This window comes from Leucoraja erinacea, chromosome 4 (genome assembly GCF_028641065.1).
Source record: "Leucoraja erinacea ecotype New England chromosome 4, Leri_hhj_1, whole genome shotgun sequence".
In the NCBI taxonomy this organism is placed as follows: Eukaryota; Metazoa; Chordata; class Chondrichthyes; order Rajiformes; family Rajidae; genus Leucoraja; species Leucoraja erinaceus.
In genome coordinates this window covers 2743754-2769548 of record NC_073380.1, presented here as the reverse complement: position 1 = coordinate 2769548, position 25795 = coordinate 2743754, and the positions used below count along the sequence as shown (strand labels likewise).

General features: G+C 58.5%; 1 protein-coding gene across 1 annotated transcript in view; it reads left to right on the top strand.

Moving 5' to 3' along the window:
• The window catches only part of sspo (SCO-spondin), a 214785-nt gene that overhangs the window by 73980 nt on the left and 115010 nt on the right, over positions 1-25795 (top strand). The window contains 15 exon segments of the mRNA XM_055633417.1: positions 542-631; positions 666-759; positions 1749-2107; positions 2910-3184; positions 5174-5335; positions 6073-6219; positions 6881-7007; positions 7467-7633; positions 12103-12282; positions 13401-13523; positions 15011-15707; positions 16737-17299; positions 18112-18241; positions 20296-20421; positions 21462-21553. Coding sequence (XP_055489392.1) covers positions 542-631; positions 666-759; positions 1749-2107; positions 2910-3184; positions 5174-5335; positions 6073-6219; positions 6881-7007; positions 7467-7633; positions 12103-12282; positions 13401-13523; positions 15011-15707; positions 16737-17299; positions 18112-18241; positions 20296-20421; positions 21462-21553 — 3332 coding nt within the window.

Genomic DNA, 25795 nt, shown 5'->3' with positions numbered 1-25795 from the left:
GGGGTGTGGAAGAGGGGTGTGGAGAGGGGAGTGGGGGGTACACAGGGGGAGGGGGTGCGGAAAGGTAGTGGAGGGTGTGTGGGGAGTTGTGTGGGCGGGGGTGCGGAGCAGGGGAGTGGGGGGTGTGTGGAGAGGGGTGGGGGGTGCCAGGGAGGGGGTGGGGGCAAGTGGGGGGTGTGGGGAGGGGTGGGGGGGGGGAGAGGGGGGGGGTGTGGGGAGAGGGGTGGGGGGGTGTGGGAGAGGGGAGTGGGGCTGTGGGCGGGGAGGGAAGTGGGGGGGGTGGGGGAGGGGGGAGGGGGGTACAGGGGGGAGGGGGTGTGGGGGCTGGGTAATGGGAGGTGTGTGGGAGTTGTGTGGGAGAGGGGTGGGGGTGCGGGCAGGGGTGTGGGCGGGGAGGGGAGGGGTGGGTGTGTGGGGGGGGTAGGGGAGTGGGGGGGGGGGCGTGTGGGAAGGAAGTGGCGGGGTTGCGGGGAATGGTAGCGGGAGAGGGTTGGGGTCAAGATGTGTTTCGGCCGCCCCACTGACTGGCCCCCACCCACAGCTTGAACCTGGAGCCGGGCTGGAGTCCTGTGGACGGAGACACTGCCCCCTACCTGCAGGTGGACCTGCTGGTGCCCACGTTTGTGTCGGGGTGATCATGATCACTCAGGGGGCTCGCGGGCGGGGGGTTTCGTCACCCACTACAGCCTCGCCTCCAGCTACGACGGCATCCACTTTGCCAACTACACCGGCTCCACCGACTGGGCACGGCCCCCACAGGTACGGGGGGGTGGGGTGGGGCAGGGGTTACAGGGCAGGGGTTACAGGGCAGGGGTTACAGGGCAGGGGTTACAGGGGTTGTCTCCTGTCACGGTGTGGGGGGTGAGGGGGGGGGGGGGGGTTGAACCTCAGGCAATCTCCCCGCAGGCCCAGAGGCCGGGCCTGACCCGGTGGAGGGGTCAGGGGAATGTCGGCAGTCGGAGGGTGAGAGAGAGAGTGTGGGCACTGGTCAGCCATGACATGAGTGAATGGCGGGCAGGGTTGGAGGGGCCGAATGATCTGTCCAGATTCCCATTGGTCACTTCCTGCTCCCCAGTCAGTATAAGGGTCAGTGGCATGGATGAGGGTAGTGAAAGAGGAGGGGCAAAGGGGGTTGGGGATTGACTGGGGATCAGAGCCGCTGCTGGCCTGTGCAGGAAGGAACCGCAGATGCTGGTTTACACTGACCGCTTACTGCCTATGATGCCTCCTGGCATGGAGGGCAGCTACAAACGTCCTCCACTCCTGGCTGCTCTGGGCTAGCTTCTGGACTCTTCATCTCGCCTCTACCCTTCGACCTGTCCAGCATGGGCGACCCTAACAGGAGATGAATCTGGCATTAGCTCTAGGGGTCACTGAGACACACAAGCTCCCTGACCACGACAAGTTTGCAATCCTATGGGGAGGGTTTACAGTGAGGATAGACACAAAGTGCTGGAGTAACTCAGCGGGACAAGCAGCATCTCTGCAGAGAAGGAATAGGTGCCGTTTTGGGTCGGGACCCTTCCGCGAACTGAGAATCAGGGGAGAGGGAGGCGAGAGAAATGGAACTGGAGAGCAGACGGAATCAGTGAGAGGGGGTCTCCCAGATCTGCGGGAGAGGGAGGAGAACTTGTTCGCAGTCAGCGTAGCCTACTCTGAGGAGATTTTGCAGTGCACTAGACTAAGTGTAGGAAGGAGTAGCCTCCCTGTCTCCATGTTTCACTGTGACCATCTCCCCGCGGCTGCAGGTACTACGGGCCAACTCTGACGCCAACACGCCCGTGCGACGAGACCTACAGCAGCTGATCTTCGCTCGTTACCTGCGCATCATTCCCCTCCGTCATTCCCATGGCATCTTCCTGCGGACCGAGATCCTCGGATGTCCTTGGAGTGAGTCCACCCACGCTGCCACCTGCCTGGACCAGACTCACCCGGGCCAGACTCACCCGGGCCAGACTCACCCGGGCCAGACTCACCCGGGCCAGACTCACCCGGGCCAGACTCACCCGGGCTCACCGTCCACTCACCCGGGCCAGACTCACCCGGGCCAGCCTCACCCGGGCCAGACTCACCCCGGGCCAGACTCACCCCGACCAAACTCACCCGGGTCAGATCCCACCTCACCGTCCACCCCACCCCGACCAGGCTCACCTGGGCCAGACTCACCCGGGCCAGACTCACCCGGGTCAGATCCCACCTCACTTTCCACCTGCCTGGACCAGACTCACCCGGGTCAGACTCACCCGGGCCAGACCCACCCGGGCCAGACTCACCTGGGTCAGATCCCACCTCACTGTCCACCCCCCACCCGACCAGACTCACCAGGGTCAGACCTCACCTGGGCCAGATCCCTCCTCTCGCAACGTCCACCCACCCCGACCAGGCTCACCCGGGCCAGACTCACCCGGGCCAGACTCACCCGGGTCAGATCCCACCTCACCGTCCACCCACCCCGACCAGGCTCACCCGGACCAGACTCACCCGGGCCAGATTCACCTGGTCCAGACCCCACCACACTGTCCATCCACCTGGGCCGGACCCAGCACATTCCTCTCGCAGACCTCACTGACCCAGGCCAAGCCTGGCACAAACCTCTCTTCACTGATCTGGGCTGCACCCCACACCATCCACCCACCCAGGCCAGACTCGGCCCATTCCCCTCACTGTCCACAGCATCCACCGACCTGGCCCAAACCTCGACTGGCCATCCCGGTCACCTCCCTTCCCCCTCCGCAACCCTCCCCCTCCCTCCCCCTGCCACCACTGCCCCTGTGGGGGTCTCAGGTAATCCTGCCCATTTGTCCCCCAGCCATGTCCAGCTCCCCTCCCCGTCAACCCCTCATTAACCCCCCCCCCCCCGCCCGCTTCCCGCCCCATAGTAATGCTGCTGTTTTTCCTTTTTTCCTCAGCCTCTCGCTGCCGTCCCTGGGGCATGTACCTTATTTGGGGCCGATGGGTCAGCCTATGGGCACCAGTGGGACCAGCGCTGCGCCAGGCCCCCTGGACGGATGGTCACAGGGTCTGGGGTCGGGGGTCAGGCCGGCGACCACTGCCCCCAGGCCTCTCCCGCCCAGAGGCTGTGTGCGGGGAGAGTTCCAGTGTGGGAGCGGCGAGTGTGTGGGTGTGTCCGCCCTGTGCAACCAGCGAGCCGATTGTCGAGACGCGTCCGATGAGGTGGGATGTGGTGAGTGTGCGGGCGGGAGAGGGCTACCGGAACATTCTCTTACCCCTCCCTGACCCTTGCGTCTCTCTCCGGCCCCCGTACCAGAGGCAGGGACAGGCCACTAGGCCCCAAACAGGCCACTGCAGTCTCACGGTAACTAGTTGGGCCTTCCAGCCCTGGCACTCTCACTGGTCACCTCCTCCCCCCCCCAACCCCCCCCCCCCCCCCAGCTCAGGGTCAAACCGACCCACACGGTCCATCACCCCCCCACCCCCCCTACCCTGCTCCCAGGCTCAGCAACTCATAGCAAGGCCACAATGGCTGCACTCTCTGCCTCACTGACCCTGCTATCTCTACTCATCTCCCCGCACACCGACCTCACTCTTCAAACTGCACATGCTCCAGATGTTACCGGGACTGGTGGGCCTGATCTGCAGGTCGAGGTTGGGCCTGCTGCGAATATGTTCCCTGTAGTGCAGGAGGATGAGGGGTGATCGAGTGATACAACATGGAAACAGGCCCTGCGGCCCAACGTGCCCCATCTACACTAGTCCCACCCCATGTCATAAGTGATAGGAGCAGAATTAGGCCATTCGGCCCATCGTCTACTCTGCTATTCAATCATGGTTGATCTATCCCTCCTAAACGCATTCTACTGCCTTCTCCCCATAACCCTTGACACCCTGTCTGCGTTTGGCCCACATTCCTCTAAATCTATAATATCGATGTACCTGTATAAACGTTTCTTCAACATTGCAATAGTCCCAGCCTCAACTACCTCCTCCAGCAGCTCGTTCCATATACCCACCACCCTTTGTGTGGAAAAGTTGCCCCTAAGGTTCCTATAACATTTTTCCCCTTCACCTTTAACCTATGCCCTCTGGTCCTCGATTCCCCTACTCTGGACAAAAGACTGTGTGTCTACCCGATCTATTCTTCTCATAATTTTGTACACTTCTATCAGATTACCCCCTCAGCCTCCAGCGCTCCAATGAATGAAGTAGCTCAGACCCTCGAGTCCTGGCAACATCTTCGTAAATCTTCTCTGCCCCCCCTTTCCACTTTGACAACATGTTTGCTTTAACATGGTGCCCAGAACGAAACACAATACTGTAAATGCCACCTCGCCATAGGCCCCCTCGGTCATGGCTGACCATGGGTGATGCTGCATCCTGGAAGCAAGCCTGGGCGATGTCACTTGGAGGACAGGCTGTTGCCCATGCAGCACGTCCCCCCCTCTCCATGTCGCTGATCGATCCAAAGGAACAGCCGGGCCGTTACAGTTTGGCACCAGCGCCGTCGCAGGAGCTGCCAGAGCGAGGTTGTAGACAACGACAAACTGCCTTAGGGGCTCCAACTCCGGATTTTCTTGGGGTTTACCCCTGGAGCCTTTTCCATGACTGGATACGGCCACAAGGCAGTGGAGGTTTTAAATCAGAGTTTTCCCTCTCCTAGATGGACTGCCTTCCCAGGCTGACGACCCCCGTCTGCCCGAGACTGGTGGTGGTGGGAGAGTCTACCTTCCCGTGCAGGTCTATAGCACCTGCCCACTGCCCACAGGTCTATAGCACCTGCCCACTGCCCACAGGTCTATAGCACCTGCCCACTGCCCACAGGTCTATAGCACCTGCCCACTGCCCACAGGTCTATAGCACCTGCCCACTGCCCACAGGTCTATAGCACCTGCCCACTGCCCACAGGTCTATAGCACCTGCCCACTGCCCACAGGTCTATAGCACCTGCCCACTGCCCACAGGTCTATAGCACCTGCCCACTGCCCACAGGTCTATAGCACCTGCCCACTGCCCACAGGTCTATAGCACCTGCCCAATGCGACCTCACCAACGTCTTATATATAACTGCAACATGACCTGCCCCAACACCTGCACCTGCCCCATGCACTCTCCTGCCCCATGCCCATCCCTGATGTACCCCCCTCCCCTCGCGCTGCCTGTACCAAGTCCGCCTGTAGCCAACACACTCTGACTATCGGGATCTTTCTATTTCCAGGTACAGTCTCCCCATGGACGGGAGTCTCTTCCCCACCGGCGGTACCGACACTGCTCTCTGGCTCACCGGCACCCGGCCCGTCCTCCTCCCCACCGCTCTCCCCCACCAGACCCTCACCGTTGCCCGGTGCCGGCACGGAGACCACGACTGAGGGAGCACACGGTGAGTCCCCCCTCACCCCCCTCCCCTCACCCCTCACCCCACCCTCACCTTCACCATCCCCACCCCCTGCCCTGACTCCATCACCCCCACCCCTCCCGCCCACACCTCTCCATCCCCCCCCCTCACCCCCACCCCACCCCGAACCCTCACCCCACCCCCACCCTCACCCTAACCCCCCCCACCCCCACCCCCACCCTCACCCTAACACCTAACCCTAAACCCTACCCCAACCCTAACCTCCACCCACACCCCCACCCTCCCAGCCTCACCCACCCCCCACCCCCTCCATTTCCCTCTCACCCCCCTGTCCCCGGCCAGACCCTCCCCATCGCCCATGTCAGCAGGGTGACCCCCGACCCACCCACCCCTCCTCCCTCTCTCCCTCACCCACACCTCACCTACACCTTACCTGTCCCCATCCCCACTTCCCAGTGGCGGTGCAGAGACCACCCCGAGAGATCACAAGACGAGTGCCGCAAGGAGTGCCCCCCTCACACCCTCCCACCCCTTCCAAACCCCTCCCCACTGCTGCCCCAACGCCTCTCCTCCTCATCCCCTCTGCTTCCCACCCCTCCCTCCGAGGAAACCACCTCCACCCTCCCCACCCGTCCTGCTCCCTCCCCACCTCCAGTCTAATCTGCCTCTCCCTCCCTCCCACAGTTGACCTATACCCCCCGATGTGACTCTCTCCCTCTCCCTTGTTTGACCTTTACCCCCTGATGTGACCCTTGCTCCAGGTGGGGACGGGGGGGTGTTGCCTCCGTTTCTCCGGGTGCTCTGTGTTCACGGCCAGTTCCGATGCGACCACTTTGAATGCATCGACCCCGAGCGTGTGTGTGATGGGATCACAGACTGTGCGGACAGCACGGATGAACAGCACTGTGGTGAGTGTCTCACTGCCCCCCCCCCCCCCCCCCCTGAGAGAGAGAGAGCATGTGAATGTGTGCGTGCATGCATGCGCGGGTGCGTGTGCACGCGACCCCAGGAGTGTGTCTGAGACGGTAACATATGGAGGGAGCTTCACTCTGAGTCCATGTCTGTCTGAGCCGATGTGCATGTCTGAGTCTGTGTCTGAGTCTGTGTCTGAGCCCCCAGGTTCATTCGTTCAGAAGTGATAGGACAGAGTTAGGCCATCCTGCATCATTCTCCAGCACTCCAACATCCACCCTTGCCTCTTTCTTATTCTTTATATCTTTGAAGAAACTCTTGCTATCTCCTTTTATATTATTGGCTAACTTACGTTTGTATTTCATCTTTTCTCTCCATATTGCCTTCTGTTGGTTCTGAACAGCTTCCCAATCCTCTGGCATCCTTTGCCACTATTCTTTGCAATGTTATAGGGTCTTCTCTTTTAGTTTGACACTGTCTTTGACTTCCCTTGTCAGCCACGGTCAACTCAATCTCCCCTTAGAATCTTTATTCCTCTTTGGAATGAAAAGATCCTGCATCTTCCAAATTATTCCTTGTGTCCGAGTCCCCGTATCTGTGTCTCAGCCGTGTGTCTGTGTCTGAGCCGTGTCTGACCGATATGTCTGTGTCTGATAGGTGTATCTGTGTCTGAGCCGTGTGTCTGTGTCTGGGCCGTGTCTGGGCCGTGTCTGAGCCGTGTGTCTGTGTCTGAACAGTGTGTCTCCCACAGAGGGCTGCCTGGTGTCGGGGTGGACGGTCTGGAGTGGGTGTCTGTGAGCAGTGTGTCTGTGTCTGAGCCGTGTCTGAGCGGTGTGTCTGTGTCTGGGCTGTGTGTCTGAGCGGTGTGTCTGAGCGGTGTCTGGGCCATGTCTGTGCAGTGTGTCTGTGGCTGGGCCGTGTCTGAGCGGTGTGTCTGTGTCTGGGCCATGTCTGTGAGCGGTGTGTCTGTGTCTGTCCGGGCCGTGTCTGAGCGGTGTGTCTGAGCGGTGTGTCTGAGCCGTGTGTTCGTGTCTGAGCTTGTGTCTGTGTCTGGGCCATGTCTGTGAGCGGTGTGTCTGTGTCTGTCCGGGCCGTGTCTGTGAGCGGTGTGTCTGTGTCTGTCTGGGCCAGTCCGTGTGTTCGTGTCTGTGGCTGGGCCGTGTCTGAGCGGTGTGTCCGTGTCTGAGCCGTGTGTCCGTGTCTGAGCGTGTGTCCGTGTCTGGGCCGTGTGTCTGTCCCACAGAGAGGGCTGCCTGGTGTCAGGGTGGACGGACTGGAGTGGGTGCAGCCACAGCTGCAGCCTGGGGCTGAGGTTCCGACAGCGAGAGGTGCTGAGGCCAGCGGTGGGCGACGGGGGCTGCAACCTGCCCCTGTGGGATACACACGGCTGCTTCACGCAGGCCTGCCCAGGTACGGGGGGGGGCTGCGCCGTGGGGCATTGGGGGGGAGGGTGGGCTGCCCAGGTCAGAGAGGCAACTGGGTAAAGGGGAGGGGGGGAAACTGACCCAGATACCATGGGGGGCAATGGGAAGGGTGGTCAAGAGGTGGGGGGGGGGGGGGGGGGGGGTGGGCAAAAGGGGGTGGGGAAAACTGGACAGAGGGACATGAGACATGTATCCCAGGATTAGTGGTCTCTATGTTGTTTGACTAACGTGTGCTCTGGTACTGGTTTGCATGTTCCCCGTGTTGTCTGACACTAATATTCGCCCTTCGAGCCTGCACCGCCATTCAATATGATCATGGCTGATCATCCAACTCAGTATCCTGTACCTGCCTTCTCTCCATACCCCCTGATCTCTTTAGCCACAAGGGCCACGTCTAACTCCCACTTAAATATAGCCAATGAACTGTGGCCTCAACTCCCTTCTGTGGCAGAGAATTCCACAAATTCACCACTCTCTGTGTAAAAAATGATATTCTCATCTCAGTCCTAAAAGATTTCCCCCTTATCCTTAAACTGTGACCCCTTGTTCTGGACTTCCCCAACATCGGGAACAATCTTCCTGCATCTAGCCTGTCCAACTGCTTAAGAATTTTGTACGTTTCTATAAGATCCCCCCTCAATCTTCTAAATTCTAGCGAGTACAAACCAAGTCTATCCAGTCTTTCTTCATATGAAAGTCCTGACATCCCAGGAATCAGTTTGGTGAACCTTCTCTGTACTCCCTCTATGTCAAGAATGTCTTTCCTCAGATTAGGAGACCAAAACTGTACGCAATACTCCAGGTGTGGTCTCACCAAGACCCTGTACAACTGCACTAGAACCTCCCTGCTCCTATACTCAAATCCTTTTGCTATGAATGCTAACATACCATTCGCTTTCTTCACTGCCTGCTGCACCTGCATGCCTACTTTTAATGACTGGTGTACCATGACACCCAGGTCTCGTTGCATCTCTCCCTTTCCTAATCGGCCACCATTCAGATAATAGTTTACTTTCCTGTTTTTGCCACCAAAGTGGATAACCTCACGTTTAACCACATTATACTGCATCTGCCATGCATTTGCCAACTCACCCAGCCTATCCAAGTCACCTTGCAGCCTCCTAGCATCCTCCACACAGTTAACACTGCCCCCCAGCTTCGTGTCATCTGCTAACTTGGAGATGTTGCATTCAATTCCCTCGTCCAAATCATTAATATATATTGTAAATAGCTGGGGTCCCAGCACTGAGCCTTGCGGTACCCCACTAGTCACTGCCTGTCATTGTGAAAAGGACCTGTTTACTCCTACCCTTTGCTTCCTGTCTGCCAGCCAGTTCTCTATCCACATCAATACTGAACCTCCAATACCGTGTGCTTTAAGTTTGTATACTAATCTCTTATGTGGGACCTTGTCGAAAGCCTTCTGGAAGTCCAGATACACCACATCCACTGGTTCTCCCCTATCCACGCTACTAGTTACATCCTCAAAAATTTCTATAAGATTCGTCAGACATGATTTACCTTTCGTAAATCCATGCTGACTTTGTCCCATGATTTCACCACTTTCCAAATGTGCTGCTATCCCCATCATTAATAACTGACTCTAGCAGTTTCCTCACTACCGACGTTAGACTAACTGGTCTGTAATTCCCCGTTTTCTCTCTCCCTCCCTTTTTAAAAAGTTGGGTTACATTAGCTACCCTCCAAACCTCAGGAACTATGCCTGAATCTAAAGAGTTTTGAAAAATTATCACTAATGCATCCACTATTTCTGGGGCTACTTCCTTAAGTACTCTGGGATTCAGCCTATCTGGCCTTGGGGATTTATCGGCCTTTAATCCATTCAATTTACCTAACATCACTTCCCAGCTAACCTGGATTTCACTCAGTTCCTCCATCTCATTTGACCCCCGGTCCTCTGCTATTTCCGGCAGATTATTTATGTCTTCCTTAGTGAAAACAGAACCAAAGTAGTTATTGAATTGGTCTGCCATGTCCTTGTTCCCCATGATAAATTCACCTGTTTTTGACTGCAAGGGACCTACATTTGTTTTAACTAATCTTTTTCTCTTCACATATCTATAAAAGCTTTTGCAGTCAGTTGTTATGTTCCCTGCCAGTTTTCTTTCATAATCTATTTTCCCTTTCCTAATTAAGCCCTTTGTCATCCTCTGCTGGACTGAATTTCTCCCAGTCCTCTGGTAGGATGCTTTTTCTGGCTAATTTGTATGCTTCATCTTTTGTTTTGATACTATCCCTGATTTCCCTTGTTATCCACGGATGCACTACCTTCCCCGATTTATTTTTTCGTCAAACTGGGATGAACAATTGTTGTAGTTCATCCATGCAGTTTATAAATGCCTTACATTGCATATCCACCGTCAACCCATTAAGAATCAATTGCCAGTCAATCTTGGCCAATTCACGTCTCATACCCTCAAAGTTACCTTTCTTTAAGTTAAGGACCCTTGTTTCTGAATTAACAATGTCACTCTCCATCCTAATGAAGAACTCAACCATATTATGGTCAGTCTTGCTCAAGGGGCCACGTACAATAAGACTGCTAACTAACCCTTCCTCATTACTCAATACCCAGTCTAAAATAGCCTGCTCTCTCGTTGGTTACTCTACATGGTGGTTTAGAAAACTATCCCGCATACATTCCAAGAAATCCTCTTCCTCAGCACCCATGCCAATTTGATTCACCCAATCTATATGTAGATTGAAGTCACCCATTATAACTGTTTTACCTTTGTTACTTATCACCTTGCTACCTATTGCTTCTACCCTCATTTTACACCCCTCTGTCTCTCTACGCTCACAAATTTAAGAAACCCTTTCCCTTTAACTCCATCCTCCACTATCCCATTCGACACCCCACCCCCCTTAGTCAGTTTAAAACCACCCATGTAGCAGTGGCAAACCTGCCTGCCAGAATGCTGGTCCCACACCTGTTAAGATGCAATCCGTCCCTTTTGTACAGTTCCCCCTTACTCCAAAACAGATTCCAGTGATCTAAGAATCTAAATCCCTGCCCCGTGCACCAGTTCCTGAGCCACACATTCAGGTCCCGTATCTCCCTTTTCCTGGTCTCGCCAGCACGAGGAACTGGAAGCAAACCGGATATAACAATCCTGGAGGCTTTTCAGCATTTTTCCGAGCTCTCTAAAGTCACGCTGCAGAATATTCATCCCCTTCTTTCCGACATCGTTTGTGCCGACATGCACTACCATTTCCGGATGTTCACCTTCGCCCTTGACGATTTTCTGCACTCTGTCCGTGACATCCTGGATTCTGGCACCAGGAAGGCAGCACACCATCCTCGAATCCCGCCTGTTGCCGCAGAAACCCCTGTCCGTACCTCTCACAATCGAGTCTCCCACTACAATGGCGTTGCCTGACTTTGGCCTTTTTGGTTTTGGCTCAACAGCCCTATTTGCATCGCAAGCCAGTCCGCCGCTCAGTGTAAACACGTCTTCTGTCCCAACAGCTTCTAATTGGTTGAACCTGTTTACAAGAGGTACACCACCCGGGGACGTTGGCATTCCATGCTTCCATCCCTTTTTCACTGTCTCCCACCTTCTCTCTTCCAGTACCTTAGTTGTAACAATCTTACTGTAGGACTTGTCGAGGAACGACTCAGTTTCTCGGACGAACCTGAGGTCATCCACTTGCTTCTCCAGTTCCCCAACACGGCCCTTCAGGAGCTCTACCTGGATGCACTTCTCACATTTGTAGCAGCCAGAGGCACCAGCGGTGTCCTTGACCTCCCACATACTGCAAGCATCGCACTGAATCAGCTTGCCTGGCATCTCCTTCTTTCGTCTCTCCCTCTCCAGCATTTTGCGTGGTCTCCTCTCCTCAGCCTCCTCGCCAAAGACTCTCGAGCCAAAGACTCGCACTTTTCTCACAGGGCACTTCCCTTACAAGGCCGCTCACTAAGAGCAGTCTTGGTTATATTGACTGATAAATTGCATAATTTACCAATTTAAAAACCAAATTCCTCAGTTTTCAACTGTTTTCCCCACTTTGACTCACTCCCACTTGGACTAGAGCCAATCAGTGTATTCTCTTGATTAACTTCTCCTGCTGTTGCTTCCAAATCTACAGCAGCTCTGAGTCCCAGCTCTGAGTCCCAGCTCTGAGTCCCAGCTCTGAGTCCCAGCTCTGAGTCCCAGCTCTGAGTCCCATTGTGCTCTGGTCCCAGTTTGCGTGTTCCCTGTGTTGCGTGCCACTAACGTGTGCTCTGGTCCCAGTTTGCGTGTTCCCCGTGTTGCGGGCCACTAACGTGTGCTCTGGTCCCGGTATGCGTGTTCCCCGTGTTGCGGGACACTAACGTGTGCTCTGGTCCTGGTATGCGTGTTCCCCGTGTTGCGGGCCACTAACGTGTGCTCTGGTCCTGGTATGCGTGTTCCCCGTGTTGCGGGACACTAACGTGTGCTCTGGTCCCGGCAGTGAACGGCGGCTGGTCGAGCTGGAGCGCGTGGTCCGTGTGCGATGCTGCGTGCGGCGGTGGAGTGCGGACACGTCACCGGCAGTGTGTTAGCCCCCCGCCCAAGAACGGCGGCGCATCCTGCCCGGGGTCCTGGCTCAGTACACAGTCCTGCAACCGGCAGCTCTGCCCCAACGCTACTGGTGAGGTCATTAGGCCATTCGGCCCTTCAAGTCTACTTCGTCATTGATTCATGGCTGATCTATCTCTCCCTCCTAACCCCATTGTCCTGCCTCCCCCCCCCCCATAAACTTTAACACCAGTACTAATCAAGAATCTTTAATCTCCGCATTAAAAATATCCTCCACAGCCTTCTGTGGCAAAGAATTCCACAGATTCACCACCCTGTGACTAAAGAAATGTGCCTAAAGGAACGTCCTTTAATTCTGAGGCTGTTTCTACTGTCCCACGAGTGGAAACATCCTCCACATCCACTCCATCCAAGACTTTCACTACCCCGTAGTGTGACGGTGCTCCCATGCAGTAATGGAGCTCACCGCGTGGGGGGGGGAGGACCTACTGCTGCTCCGGTGGGTCTGACTCGGAATTCCTGACCACGGGAATCCGCGGGGATAGAATCCTTGAGCACAGTCAGAAAGGGGGTGGGGGTTCCCCAGGCCAGGGTGGGGGAGGGCATGCCGGTCAAGGCGAGGCCCAGTCAGGGGGGCAGCCAATGGTTTGTTCATTCATGAGGGGTTCATCTGGGCGTGGGTGGGGACGATGCCGGTTGGGGTGACAGGACAGTATGGGTGGGGGTGTTGTGGGGTAGTTTTGGGTGGGTGTGGGTGTGGGTGTGGTTGGTGTGGGGGTGGGTGGGTTGGTGTGGGGTGGGGGTGGGTGTGGGTGGGTGTGGGGTGGGTGTGGTTGGTGTGGGGGTGGGTGGGGTTGTTGTGGGGGTGGGTGGGTGGGTTGGTGTGGGTGTGGGTGGGGTTGGTGTGGGGGTGGGGGTGGTTGTTTGTGGGGGTGGGGGTGGGTGGGGTTTGTGTGGGGTGGGTGTGGGTTGGTGTGGGGGTGGGTGGGGTTGTTTGTGGGGGTGGGTGGGTGGGGTTGGGTGTGGGGGTGGGGGTGGTTGTTGTTGGGGGGGTGGTGGGTGGGGTTGGTGTGGGGGTGGGTGGGGGTTGGTGGGGGGGGTGGGTGGGGTTGGTGTGGGGTGTGGGTGGGGTTGGGTGTGGGGGTGGGGGTGGTTGTTGTGGGGGTGGGTGGGGTGGGGTTGTTGTGGGCACGGGCCGGTCAGACTGACCCTGGGGTGTGTGTCCTGCAGACTGTGGGCAGGGCATGGTCCGGGTGACGGTTGAGGACTGCGATCGCCAGGCACTGGAGCCCTGCACACTCACCTGCGATGACCAGCGACCGTCCACTAACTGCACTTCTCCCTGCTCCCCAGGTAATTGGTGATCCTACCCCACTGATCCCCGCTCGACCCTCGACCCTCGCCCGACCCCATCCACTCCTTGCCCTCTCCACCACTCACCCTCCACCATGTACCCCGTTCCCTCTGCCATACCCCCCCAATCTCACCACGTTGTCACTGGGTCAGTGTGAGACCTCCCCACGTGTGACCCCCCCTACACTGTAAGCTCCATGCAGTGACCCCCCCCTGCACTGTAAGCTCCCTGCAGTGACCCCGCCCTGCACTGTAAGCTCCCTGCAGTGACCCCGCCCTGCACTGTAAGCTCCCTGCAGTGACCCCGCCCTGCACTGTAAGCTCCCTGCAGTGACCCTCCCCACCCCCCCCCACACGCAGTCTGACCCCTGACCCACATGTAACCTCTCAATGTGACTCCCACTCTAGTGACCACTTCCTCTAATGTGACCCCACCATACCCTCCCCCTCCCCCCCCCCCCCCCCCCCCCCCCACCCCCACCCCGGTCATTGCAGGAGCCCACATTGGTCCCTCCCCTGTTCCACACTGGCCCCACACCTGTTCCTCAGCGGCCCCACACTGGGCCACACTGTCCCACACTGGGCCACACTGGGTCACACCGGCCCCGCACTGCCCCTCAGTGGTTCCACACTGGGCTACACTGGTCCCACACTGGCCCACACTGGCCCCCAGTGGTTCCCCACTGGGCTACACTGGTCCCACACTGGCCCCACACTGGGTCACACTGGCCCCACACTGGCCCCACACTGGGTCACACTGGCCCCACACTGGGTCACACTGGCCCATCACTGGGCCCCACACTGGGTCACACTGGCCCCACACTGGGTCACACTGACCCCACACTGGGTCACACTGGCCCATCACTGGCCCCATACTGGGGTCGCACTGGCCCCACACTGGGTCACACTGGCCCATCACTGGCCCCACACTGGGTCGCACTGGCCCCACACTGGGTCGCACTGGCCCCACACTGGGTCACACTGGCCCCACACTGGGCCACACTGGACCCACACTTGGTCACACTGGGTCACACTGGCTCCACACTGGTCACACTTGGTCGCACTGGCCCCACACTGGGTCACACTCACCTGCGATGACCAGCGACCGTCTGCTACTGCACTTCTCCCTGCTCCCCAGGTATTGGTGATCCTACCCCACTGATCCCCGCTCGACCCTCGACCCTCGCCTGACCCCATCCCACTCCTTGCCCTCTCCGCCACTCACCCTCCACCATGCACCCCGTTCCCCTCTGCCATACCCCCCCCCAATCTCACCACGTTGTCACTGGGTCAGTGGAGAGACCTCCCCTCGTGTGAACCCCCCTGCAGTGTAAGCTCCCTGCAGTGACCCCTCCCCCCCCCCCCTCCACAGTCTGACTCCTGACACCCACATGTAACCTCTCAATGTGACTCCCACTCTAGTGACCACTTCCTCTAATGTGACCCCACCATACCCTCACCTTGCCCCCCCACCCCGGTCATTGCAGATTGCAGGAGCCCACACTGGTCCCTCCCTTGTTCCACACTGGCCCCACATCTGTTCCTCAGCGGCCGCTCACTGGGCCACACTAGCCCTCAGTGGTCCCACACTGGGTCACACTGGGCCACACTGCCCCTCAGTGGTTCCACACTGGGCCACACTGGATCACACTGGCCCCACACTGGGTCACACTGGCCCATCACTGGCCCTCCGGGGTTCCACACTGGCCTACCCTGGCCCCACACTGGGCCACACTGCCCCTCAGTGGTTCCCCACTGGGCTACACTGGTCCCACACTGGGCCACACTGGGTCACACTGGCCCCACACTGGGTCACACTGGGTCACACTGGCCCATCACTGGCCCCACACTGGGTCACACTGGCCCCACACTGGGTCACATTGGCCACACACTGGGTCGCACTGGCCCCACACTGGGTCACACTGAGTCACACTGGGTCACACTGAGTCACACTGGGTCACACTGGCCCCACACGGTCGCACTGGGTCCACACTGGCTCCACACTGGGTCACACTTGGTCGCACTGGCCCCACACTGGCCCCACACTGGGCCACACTGGCCCAACACTGGCCCCACACTGGGTCACACTGAGTCACACTGGGTCACACTGGGCCCCACACTGTCACACTGGTCACACTGGCCCCCACACTGGGCCCACACTGGCCACACTGGCCCCCACACTGGGTCACACTCACCTGCGATGACCGGCGACCGTCTGCTAACTGCACTTCTCCCTGCTCCCCAGGTAATTGGTGATCCTACCCCACTGATCCCCGCTCGACCCTCGACCCTCGCCTGACCCCATCCACTCCTTGCCCTCTCCGCCACTCACCCTCCACCATGCACCCCGTTTCCCTCTGCCATAACCCCCCCCCCCCAATCTCACCACGTTGTCACTGGGTCAGTGTGAGACCTCCCCTCGTGTGAACCCCCCTGCAGTGTAAGCTCCCTGCAGTGACCCTCCCCCCCTGCCCCCCCCCCCCCTCCACAGTCCTGACCCCTGACACACCCACATGACCCCTCCCCTCAATGTGACTCCCACTCTAGTGACCACTTCCTCTAATGTGACCCCACCATACCCTCACCTCCCCCCCACCCCGGTCATTGCAGATCCCAGATTGCCCCCCCCCCACACTGGTCCCTCCCTTGTTCCACACTGGCCCCACATCTGTTTCCTCAGCGCCCCCTCACTGGGCCACACTAGCCCTCAGTGGTCCCACACTGGTCACACTGGCCCACACTTGGTCACACTGGGCCTCACACTGGGTCACACTGGCCCCACACTTGGTCACACTGGCCCCACACTGTGTCACACTGGCCCATCACTGGCCCCACTGGGTCACACTGGCCCCACCGCTGGGTCACACTGGCCCCCACACTGGCCCCCACACTGGGTCACACTGGCCCCCCACACTTGGTCGCACTGGTCCCACACTGGGTCACACTGGCCCCACACTGGGTAACATTGGCCCCCACATTGCCCCACACTGGGTCACACTTGCCCTACACTGGTCCCACACTGGGTCACACAGGCCCATCACTGGCCACTCACTGGCCCCCACTGGGGTCACACTGACCCCACACTGGGTCACACTGGCCCCACACTGGCCCACACTGGCACCACACTGGTCACACTGGCCCCACACTGGGTCACATGGCCCCACACTGGGTCCCACACTGGGCCACACTGGCCCCACACTGGCTCCACGCTAGGCCGCACTGGCCCCACACTGGGTCACACTTGGCCCCCACACTGGGTCCTGGGCCCCACACTGGGCCACACTGGCCCCACACTGGCACCACACCACTGATCACACTGGCCCCACACTGGGTCACATTGGCCCCACACTGGTCGCCCCCACACTTGGTCACACTGGCCTCACACTGGCCCATCACTGCCCCACACTGGGTCATACTGGCCCATCACTGGCCCCACACTGGGTCCACTGGCCCAGCACTGGGCCCCACACTGGTCACACTTGGTCACACTGGCCCCACCTGGGGCCCCACTGGCCCCACACTTGGTCACACTGACCTCACACTGGCCCATCACTGGCCCCCCACTGGGTCACACTGGCCCCCACACTGGCCCCACACTGGGTCACACTGTCCCCACACTGTGGCCACACTGCCCATCACACTGGCCCCCACACTGGTTCACACTGGCCCCACACTGGCTGGTCACACTGGCCCCACACTGGCCCCACACTGGGTCACACTGGCCCCACACTTGGTCCGCACTGGTCCCACACTGGGTCACACTGGCCCCACACTGGGTAACATTGGCCCCCACATTGGCCCCACATTGGGCCACACTGGCCCCACACTGGGCCACACTGGCCCAACACTGGGCCCACACTGGGCCACACTGGCCCACACTGGCCCCACATTGGGCCACACTGGGTCACACTGGCCCCACACGGGGTCACACTGGGTCACACTGGCCCCACACTGGGTCACACTGGCCCCACATTGGGCCACACTGGGTCACACTAGCCCCACACTGGCCCCATTGGGCCACACTGGGTCACCACTAGCCCCACACTGGCCCCACACTGGGTCACCACTGGCCCCATTGGGCCACACTGGGCCGCACTGGCCCCGCACTGGGTCACACTGGCCCCACACTGGGTAACACTGGCACTGGTCCCATTGGGCCACACTTGGGTCACACTGGCCCCACACTGGGTCTCACTTGCCCCACACTGGGCCCACACTGGCCCCACACGGTCACCCACTGACCCCACACTGGGTCACATGGCCCCACACTGGGCCACACTGTCCTCACACTGGGTCACACTGGCCCCACACTGGGTCACACCGGCCGCACACTGGGTCACACTGGCCCCACACTGGGTCACACTGGCCCAACACTGGGCCCACACTGGGTCACACTGGCCCCCCCACACTGGGTCACACTGGCCCCCACACTGGGTCACACTGGCCCCACACTGGCCTCACACTGGCCCCCACTGGGCCTACACTGGGTCACACTGTCCCACACTGGGTCACACTGGCCCCACACTGGGTCACACTGGGTTTGGGGCGTAGACTGCGTGTTGTGGGTTTCACTGCTCATGCACTGCAGGTTGTCGCTGTATCGGGGCCCTGGTGCTGCAGGACGGTCACTGCGTGAACACTACCCAGTGTCACTGTCGCCATCACACCAACACCATCCACCCGGGACAGGCCGTCATCATCAATAACTGCAGCCACTGGTAACTAATCCCCCCCCCCCCGCTACCCCCTCGAACCCTGTCACCTACCCCCTCCCCAACCCCTATCCCCACCCCAACCCCTACCCCCCTCCCCAACCGCTACCCCCCCCTACCCCCCCCCCCACACCCCTACCCCCTCCCCAACACCCCTACCCCCTCCCCAACCCCTACCCCCCTCCCCACCCCTACCCCCCCCTCCCCAACCCCTACCACCCCCCAACCCCTACCACCCCCCACCCCCAACCCTATCCCCCACCCCAACCCCCTCCCCAACCCCTACCCCTATCCCCCACCCCAACCCCTACCCCCCTCCCCAACCCCTACCCCCCTCCAACCAACCCCTACCCCTATCCCCACTACCCCTACCAACCCCTCCCCACCCCAACCCCTACCCCCTCCCCAACCCTACCCCCCTCCCCAACCCCTATCCCCTCCCCAACCCCTACCCCCCTCCCAACCCCTACCCCCCTCCCCAACCCCTACCCCTCCCAAACCCTACCCCTCCCCAACCCCTACCCCCCTCCCCAACCCCTACCCCCCTCCCCAACCCCTACCCCCCTCCCCAACCCCTACCCCCCTCCCCAACCCCTACCCCCCTCCCTACCCCCCCCCCTCCCCAACCCCTACCCCCCTCCCCAACCCCTACCCCCCTCCCCAACCCCCACCCCCTACCCCCCCCCACCCCCTACCCCAACCCCCCCCCCCCAACCCCTACCCACCCCCCTCCCCAACCCCTCCCCCCCCCCTCCCCAACACCTACCCCCTCCCCAACCCCTACCCCCCCCTCCCCTCCCCCCCCCCCCCTCCCTACCCCCACCCCCCCCCCCAACCCCCCCCCCAACCCCCACCCCAACCCCTACCCCCCCTCCCCAACCCCTACCCCCTCCCACCCAACCCCTACCCCCCCTCCCCACCCCTACCCCCCTCCCCACCCCCCACCCCCAACCTCACCTACCCCCTCCCCAACCCCTACCCCCTCCCCACCCCCTACCCCCTCCCCAACCCCTACCCTACCCCCTCCCCCTACCCCACCCCCAACCCCTACCCCAACCCCTACCCCCCCCTCCCCACCCCCCCCTCCCTCCCCACCCCCTCCCCAACCCCTACCCCCTCCCCAACCCCTACCCCTCCCCCCTCCCCCCCCTCCCCAACCCACTCCCCCCCTCCCCAACCCCTCCCCCCCTCCCCCACCCCTATCCCCTCCCCCCAACCCCCCCCCCACCCCTACCCCCCCCCTCCCCAACCCCTACCCCCCTCCCCAACCCCTATCCCCTCCCCCCCCTACCCCCTCCCCAACCCCCCCCCTCCCCAACACCTACCCCCCTTCCCCTACCCCCCCCTCCCCAACCCCTACCCTCAACCCCAACCCCCTAACCCCCCCTCCCAACCCCTACCCCCCTCCCCAACCCCTACCCACCCCCACCCCTCCCCCCCAACCCCTATCCCCTCCCCAACCCCCCTCCCCCCCCCTCCCCAACCCCTCCCCCCCCCCTCCCCACCCCTACCCCTCCCCAACCCCTACCCCCCCCCTCCCCTACCCCCTCCCCAACCCCTACCCCCCCCCAACCCCTACCCCCCCCCACCCCTACCCCCTCCCCAACCCCTACCCCCCTCCCCAAGCCCTACCCCCCTCCCCCCAACCCCTACCCCCTCTCCCAACCCCTAACCCCCCCTCACCCATCATCAATCCCCCCCACCCCTACCTCCTCCCCACCCCTACACCCTCCCAACCCCACCCCCCTCCCAACCCACCTCCCCTCCCGTTTCCTAACCCCCTCCACCTAACACCCCTCCTCCCCTCACCCAAACCACCCCTCACCCATAACTGCCACCCGCTGGTAACTAAACCCCCTCCCCACCCCTCCCTTTAACCTCCTCCCTCTCCTCAACCCCCTCCCTCTCCCCCTACCCTCCAACTCTCTCTCCCTCCCTCCCCCTCTCCTCTCCTCTCCGTCCCCCACCCCTCCTCCCCCTCTCTCCAATCCACTCTCCTCCGTGGTGACTAATGGTGACACTGGTGATATTGGTGATAATGGTGCTTTGTTCTGCCACAGTGTGTGCCACCTGGGCCGCCTCACGTGTGACGATTCTCGATGCCCCACTGACTGTGGCTGGTCGGCGTGGTCACCATGGACACGGTGTTATCCTGCGTGTGGCGCTGGAGACCAGGAACGATACAGGTTGGTACAGAACACGTGAAGCAAACCTCCTCTCCATGCAACGCTGAACATACAACACTACAGCACGGAAACAGGCCCTTCAGCCCGTGTTGTCTGTGCCAACCATCATGCTAATCCCAACTCACCACATGTCGCTGCACATGGCATAACATCCAAACAGGATCCTGCCTCCCAGCCTCAGGAGGCTGTCATTGTTGGGAAGGGTGCAAAATAGTTTCATGAGGGTGTTACCCTGAGTTGCAGGGAGATAGCGGGAGGTTGGTTAGGCTGGGGCTATAGTAGGAACTGTAGATGCTGGAATCAAGTGCTGGAGGAACGCAGCGGGTCAGGCAGCATCTGTGGTGGGAATACATACGTGGCAGTTTGTGTCGCTGCAGACCTCTATGTTGTGTACACACAGTGGAGGGTCGCGGGTACACACATGTCACTGCAGGCATGTACACCATGTACACACAGTGGAGGGTCGCGAGTACACACATGTCACTGCAGGCATGTACACTATGTACACGCAGTGGAGGGTCGCGGGTACACACATGTCACTACGGGCATGCACACTATGCACACACAGTGGAGGGTCGTGGGTACACACATGTCACTGCAGGCAAGTACACTATGTACACACATTGAGATGGTTGCGGGTACACACATGTACGCTGTACACACAGTGAGATGGTTGCACAGGCATGTATGTTATGTACACGCTGTGAGGGGTTCACGGGTGTAGACTTGTCAGTACATGCATGTACACTGTACACATAATGAGGGGTTCACGGGTGTAGACGTGTCACTACATGCATGTACACTGTACACACACTGTACACATTGTTCGTGGTACAGACATGTCACTTGCAGGCGTGTACACTATGTACACTATGTTCACGGGTACATTTGTGGCGAGGCTTTTAGCGAGCTCTGTTGTATGGAGATTCACAGAGCAGCCACTGGCCCAGACCACATGTGCCCAGCCCGGGTGGGTCGTGTGTGGATCATTGTGATTTGACCGCGGGCCCTGATCCCAATGCCGTGTGCTTCACCTACAGGTCGCCGACAAATCCCACCCCCGCCAACGGGGGAGCCCCCTGCGTGGGGGACAGTGTGGGGCTGCAGAGCTGTTACGTCTCCTGTGGCCCAGGTACAACACATCGCCCAAGGGAGAGACTGGAGCCTCCCTGTCCTGCCCCTCCCTCCCCACGCGGCTCACACACACTCTGCCTGTCACCGCTCCCTCCAGCTCATGCTCCCTCTCTCTACCCCTCCTCTGTCCTTCCATCTCCACCACTCTCCCTATCACTTCCTTCCTTGCTCCCTCCCTCCTGCTCTCACTCAGTCTTGTTTTCCCTCTCATCATCACTCTCACTTTTCTTTGGCTCCCCCTTCCCCTCCCTCTCTCCCTCTCCATCACTCCCTCCCTCTCCCTCATTCCCCCTCCCTCTCACTCCTCTCTCCCTGCCCCTTCTCCCTCTCCCTCACTACCTCTCCCTCACTCCCTCTCCCCTCTCTCTCCCCTCTCCCTCAACTCCCTCTCCCTGCCCCTTCCCTTTCTCCCGCTCCCTCTCCCTCACTCCCTCCCCTCACTCCCTCGCCCCCCTGACTCCTGCCCCTCCCTTTCCCTGCCACTTCTCACTTCCCCCCTCTCCATCACTCCCTCCATCCTCTCTCACCCTCCCTCCCTCACCCTGACCCCTTCCCCTCCTTTCCCTGCACCTTCTCCCCCCTCTCCCTCACTTCCATCTCCCTCACATCCCTCTCCTCACTTCCCTCGTCCCTGCCCCTTCTCCCTCCCTCTCCTCCCTCCCTCCCTCCCTCCCTCTCCCTCACGTTCCTTCTCCTTCCCCCTCTCCCTCCCGGCCCCCCTCCCTCTCTCCCTCTCCCTCTCTCTCTCCCTCTCCCTCTCTCCCTCTCTCTCTATCCTCCCTCTCTCTCTCTATCTCTCTCTCCCATTCCCTCTCTCCCTCTCTCTCTCTCTTTCCCTCTCCTCCCTCTCTCTCTCTCCTCCCTCTCCCTCTCTCCCTCTCTCTCTCTCTCCCTCTATATCCCTCCCTCACTCTCTCCCTCACTCCCTCTCCCCTCACTCCCTCTCCCTGCCCCCCCTTCTCCCTCCCTCTCCGCTGTCTTCTCCGTTTCCCCGTCTCCCCCTGCCCTGCTACAGGCTCTTGTACTCCTTGCCAGTTGATGCATCGCCCCTCATCCTATATCTGTCTCCCGTATCTGCATTTACTCCTCCGGATGTTTAGCTCAATCTGATGGGAAGGGATGGGAGGGACGGGGTTGGGGGTGAGAATGAATGTGGGTGGGGGGGGAGGGAGGGATGTAGGGGTGCGATCGTCTGCCTGGTGTCTCTGTCCCTGGGCTGAGTCTCACTAGCGCACACTGTGCGTGTGTGTTCGCCGCATGTGTTCACAGCATGTTTCCTGTGCGTGTTAACCGAGCATGTTCACTGTGTATGCATGTACACCACGCTTGTTAACTGTATGTTCACTGTGTATGTTCACTGCATGTTCATTGAGTGTTCACCGTGCATGTTCACCTGGAGTATTGCGACAGTTTTTTTTCTCCAAATCTGAGGAAGGACATTATTGCCATAGAGGGAGTACAGAGAAGGTTCACCAGACTGATTCCTGGGATGTCAGGACTTTCATATGAAGAAAGACTGGATAGATTCGGCTTGTACTTGCTAGAATTTAGAAGATTGAGGGGGGATCTTATAGAAACTTACAAAATTCATAAGGGGTTGGACAGGCTAGATGCAGGAAGATTGTTCCTGATGTTGGAGAAGTCCAGGACAAGGGGTCACAGTTTAAGGATAAGGGGGAAATCCTTTAGGACCGAGATGAGAAAAACATTTTTCACACAGAGAGTGGTGAATCTGTGGAGGTAGTTGAAGGCCAGTTCATTGGCTATATTTAAGAGGGAGTTAGATGTGGCCCTTGTGGCTAAAGGGATCAGGGGGTATGGAGAGAAGGCATGTATAGGATACTGAGTTGGATGATCAGCCATGATCATATTGAATGGCGGTGCAGGCTCGAAGGGCTGAATGGCCTACTCCTGCACCTATTTTCGATGTTTCTATGTTCCTTGCGTGTTCACTGAGTATGTTCACGTGTGTGTTTACCGCGTGTGTTTGCTGTGCATTCTCCCTGTGTTCACCGTGTATGTTCACTGCATGTAGATTTGGGAGGAACAACAGCAGTAGCAGATTAGCAAGAGATACGACTGATTGGCTCTAGCCCAAGTGGGAGGAGAGGGGTGAAAACAGTTAAAGGCCAAGGACGCACAGTCTTTGTTCAGAACTGCTGTCGATTTGGGAGGAACAACAGCAGCAGCAGATTAGCAAGAGATACGACTGATTGGCTCTAGCCCAAGTGGGAGGAGAGAAGTGAGTCAGGGTGAAAACAGTTGAAAACTGTGGAATTTGCTTTGTAAATTGGTAAATCAGGCAATTTATCAGTCAATTTAAGCAGGACTGCTCTTAGCGAGCGGCAGTGAGTGAGCGAAGTGCCCTGTGAGAAAAGTGTGAGTCTTTGGCTCGAGAGTCTTCGGCGAGGAGGCTGAGGGAGGAGACCACGCAATACGCTTGAGAGGTAGAGACAAAAGAAGGAGATGTCAGGCAAGCTGATTCAGTGCGATGCTTGCAGTATGTGGGAGGTCAAGGACACCGCTGGTGCCTCTGGCTGCTACAAATGCGAAAAATGCATCCAGGTAGAGCTCCTGAAGGGCCGTGTTGGGGAACTGGAGAAGCAAGTGGATGACCTCCGGTTCGTACAAGAAACGGAGTCGTTCCTTGGCAAGTCCTACAGTACGATTGTTACACCTAAGGTACTGGAAGAGAGAAGGTGGGAGACAGTGAGAAAGGGAGGGAAGCGATGGGAATGCCCACCGTCCCCCGGGTGGTGTAACCTCTTGTAAACAGGTTTCATCCGCTTAGAAGCTGTTGGGACAGAAGACGTGAGCGGCGGACTGGCTTGCGATGTGAATAGGGCTTTTGAGCCAAACCAAAAAGGCCTAAGGCAGGCAAGGCCATCGTAGGGGGAGACTCCATCGTGACAGGTACGGACAAGGGTTTCTGCGGCAACAGACGGGATGCGAGGTTGTGCCAGGATCCAGGATGTCACGGGCATAGTGCAGAAAATCCTCAAGGGCGAAGGTGAACATCCGGGAAGTGGGTAGTGTATGTCGGCACAAACGATGTCGAGAAAAAAGGGGATGAATATTCTGCAGCGTGACTTTAGAGAGCTCGGTAAAATGTTGAAAAGCAGGACCTCCAGGGTTGTTATCTCTGGATTCCTTCCAGTTCCCCGTGCTGGCGAGAGCAGGAACAGGGAGATACGGGACCTGAACGTGTGGCTGAGGAACTGGTGCACGGGGCAGGGATTTAGATTCTTAGATCACTGGGATCCGTTTTGGGGTAAGGGGGAACTGTAGAAAAGGGACGGATTGCATCTTAACAGGTGTGGGACCAGCATTCTGGCAGGCAGGTTTGCCACTGCTACACGGGTGGCTTTAAACTGAATAAGGGGGGTGGGGTGTTGAATGGGATAGTGGAGGATGGAGTTAAAGGGAAAGGGTTTCTTAAATGTGTGAGCGTAGAGACCGAGGGGTGTAAAATGAGGGTAGAAGAAATAGGTAGCAAGGTGAAAAGTAAAAGTGGCAGGCAGACAAAACCAGGGCAAAAATCAAAAAGGGCATCTTTTCAACATAATTGTATAAGGGGTTAGAGTGTTGTAAAAACAAGCCTGAAGGCTTTGTGTCTCAATGCAAGGAGCATTCGTAATAAGGTGGATGAGTTGAATGTGCAGATAGCTATTAATGACTATGATATAGTTGGGATCACGGAGACATAGCTCCAGGGGTGACCAAGGCTGGGAGCTGAACATCCAGGGATATTCAATATTCAGGAGGGATAGACAGAAAGAAAAAGGAGGTGGGGTAGCGTTACTGATTAGAGAGGGGATTAATGCAATGGAAAGGAAGGACATTAGTTTGGAGGATGTGGAATCAGTATGGGTAGAGCTGCGAAACACTAAGGGGCAGAAAACGCGGGTGGGTGTTGTGTACAGGCCACCTAACAGTAGTAGTGAAGTTGGAGACGGTATCAAACAGGAAATTAGAAATGCGTGCAACAAAGGCAAAACAGTTATAATGGGTGACTTCAATCTACATATAGATTGGGTGAATCAAATTGGCAGGGTGCTGAGGAAGAGGATTTCTTGGAAATGTATGCGGGATAGTTATCTAAATCAACATGTAGAGGAACCAACGAGAGAGCAGGCTATTTTAGACTGGGTATTGAGTAATGAGGAAGGTTTAGTTAGCAATCTTGTTGTAACGTGCCTCCTTTGCAATAGTTGACCATAATAGGTTTGAGTTCCTACTA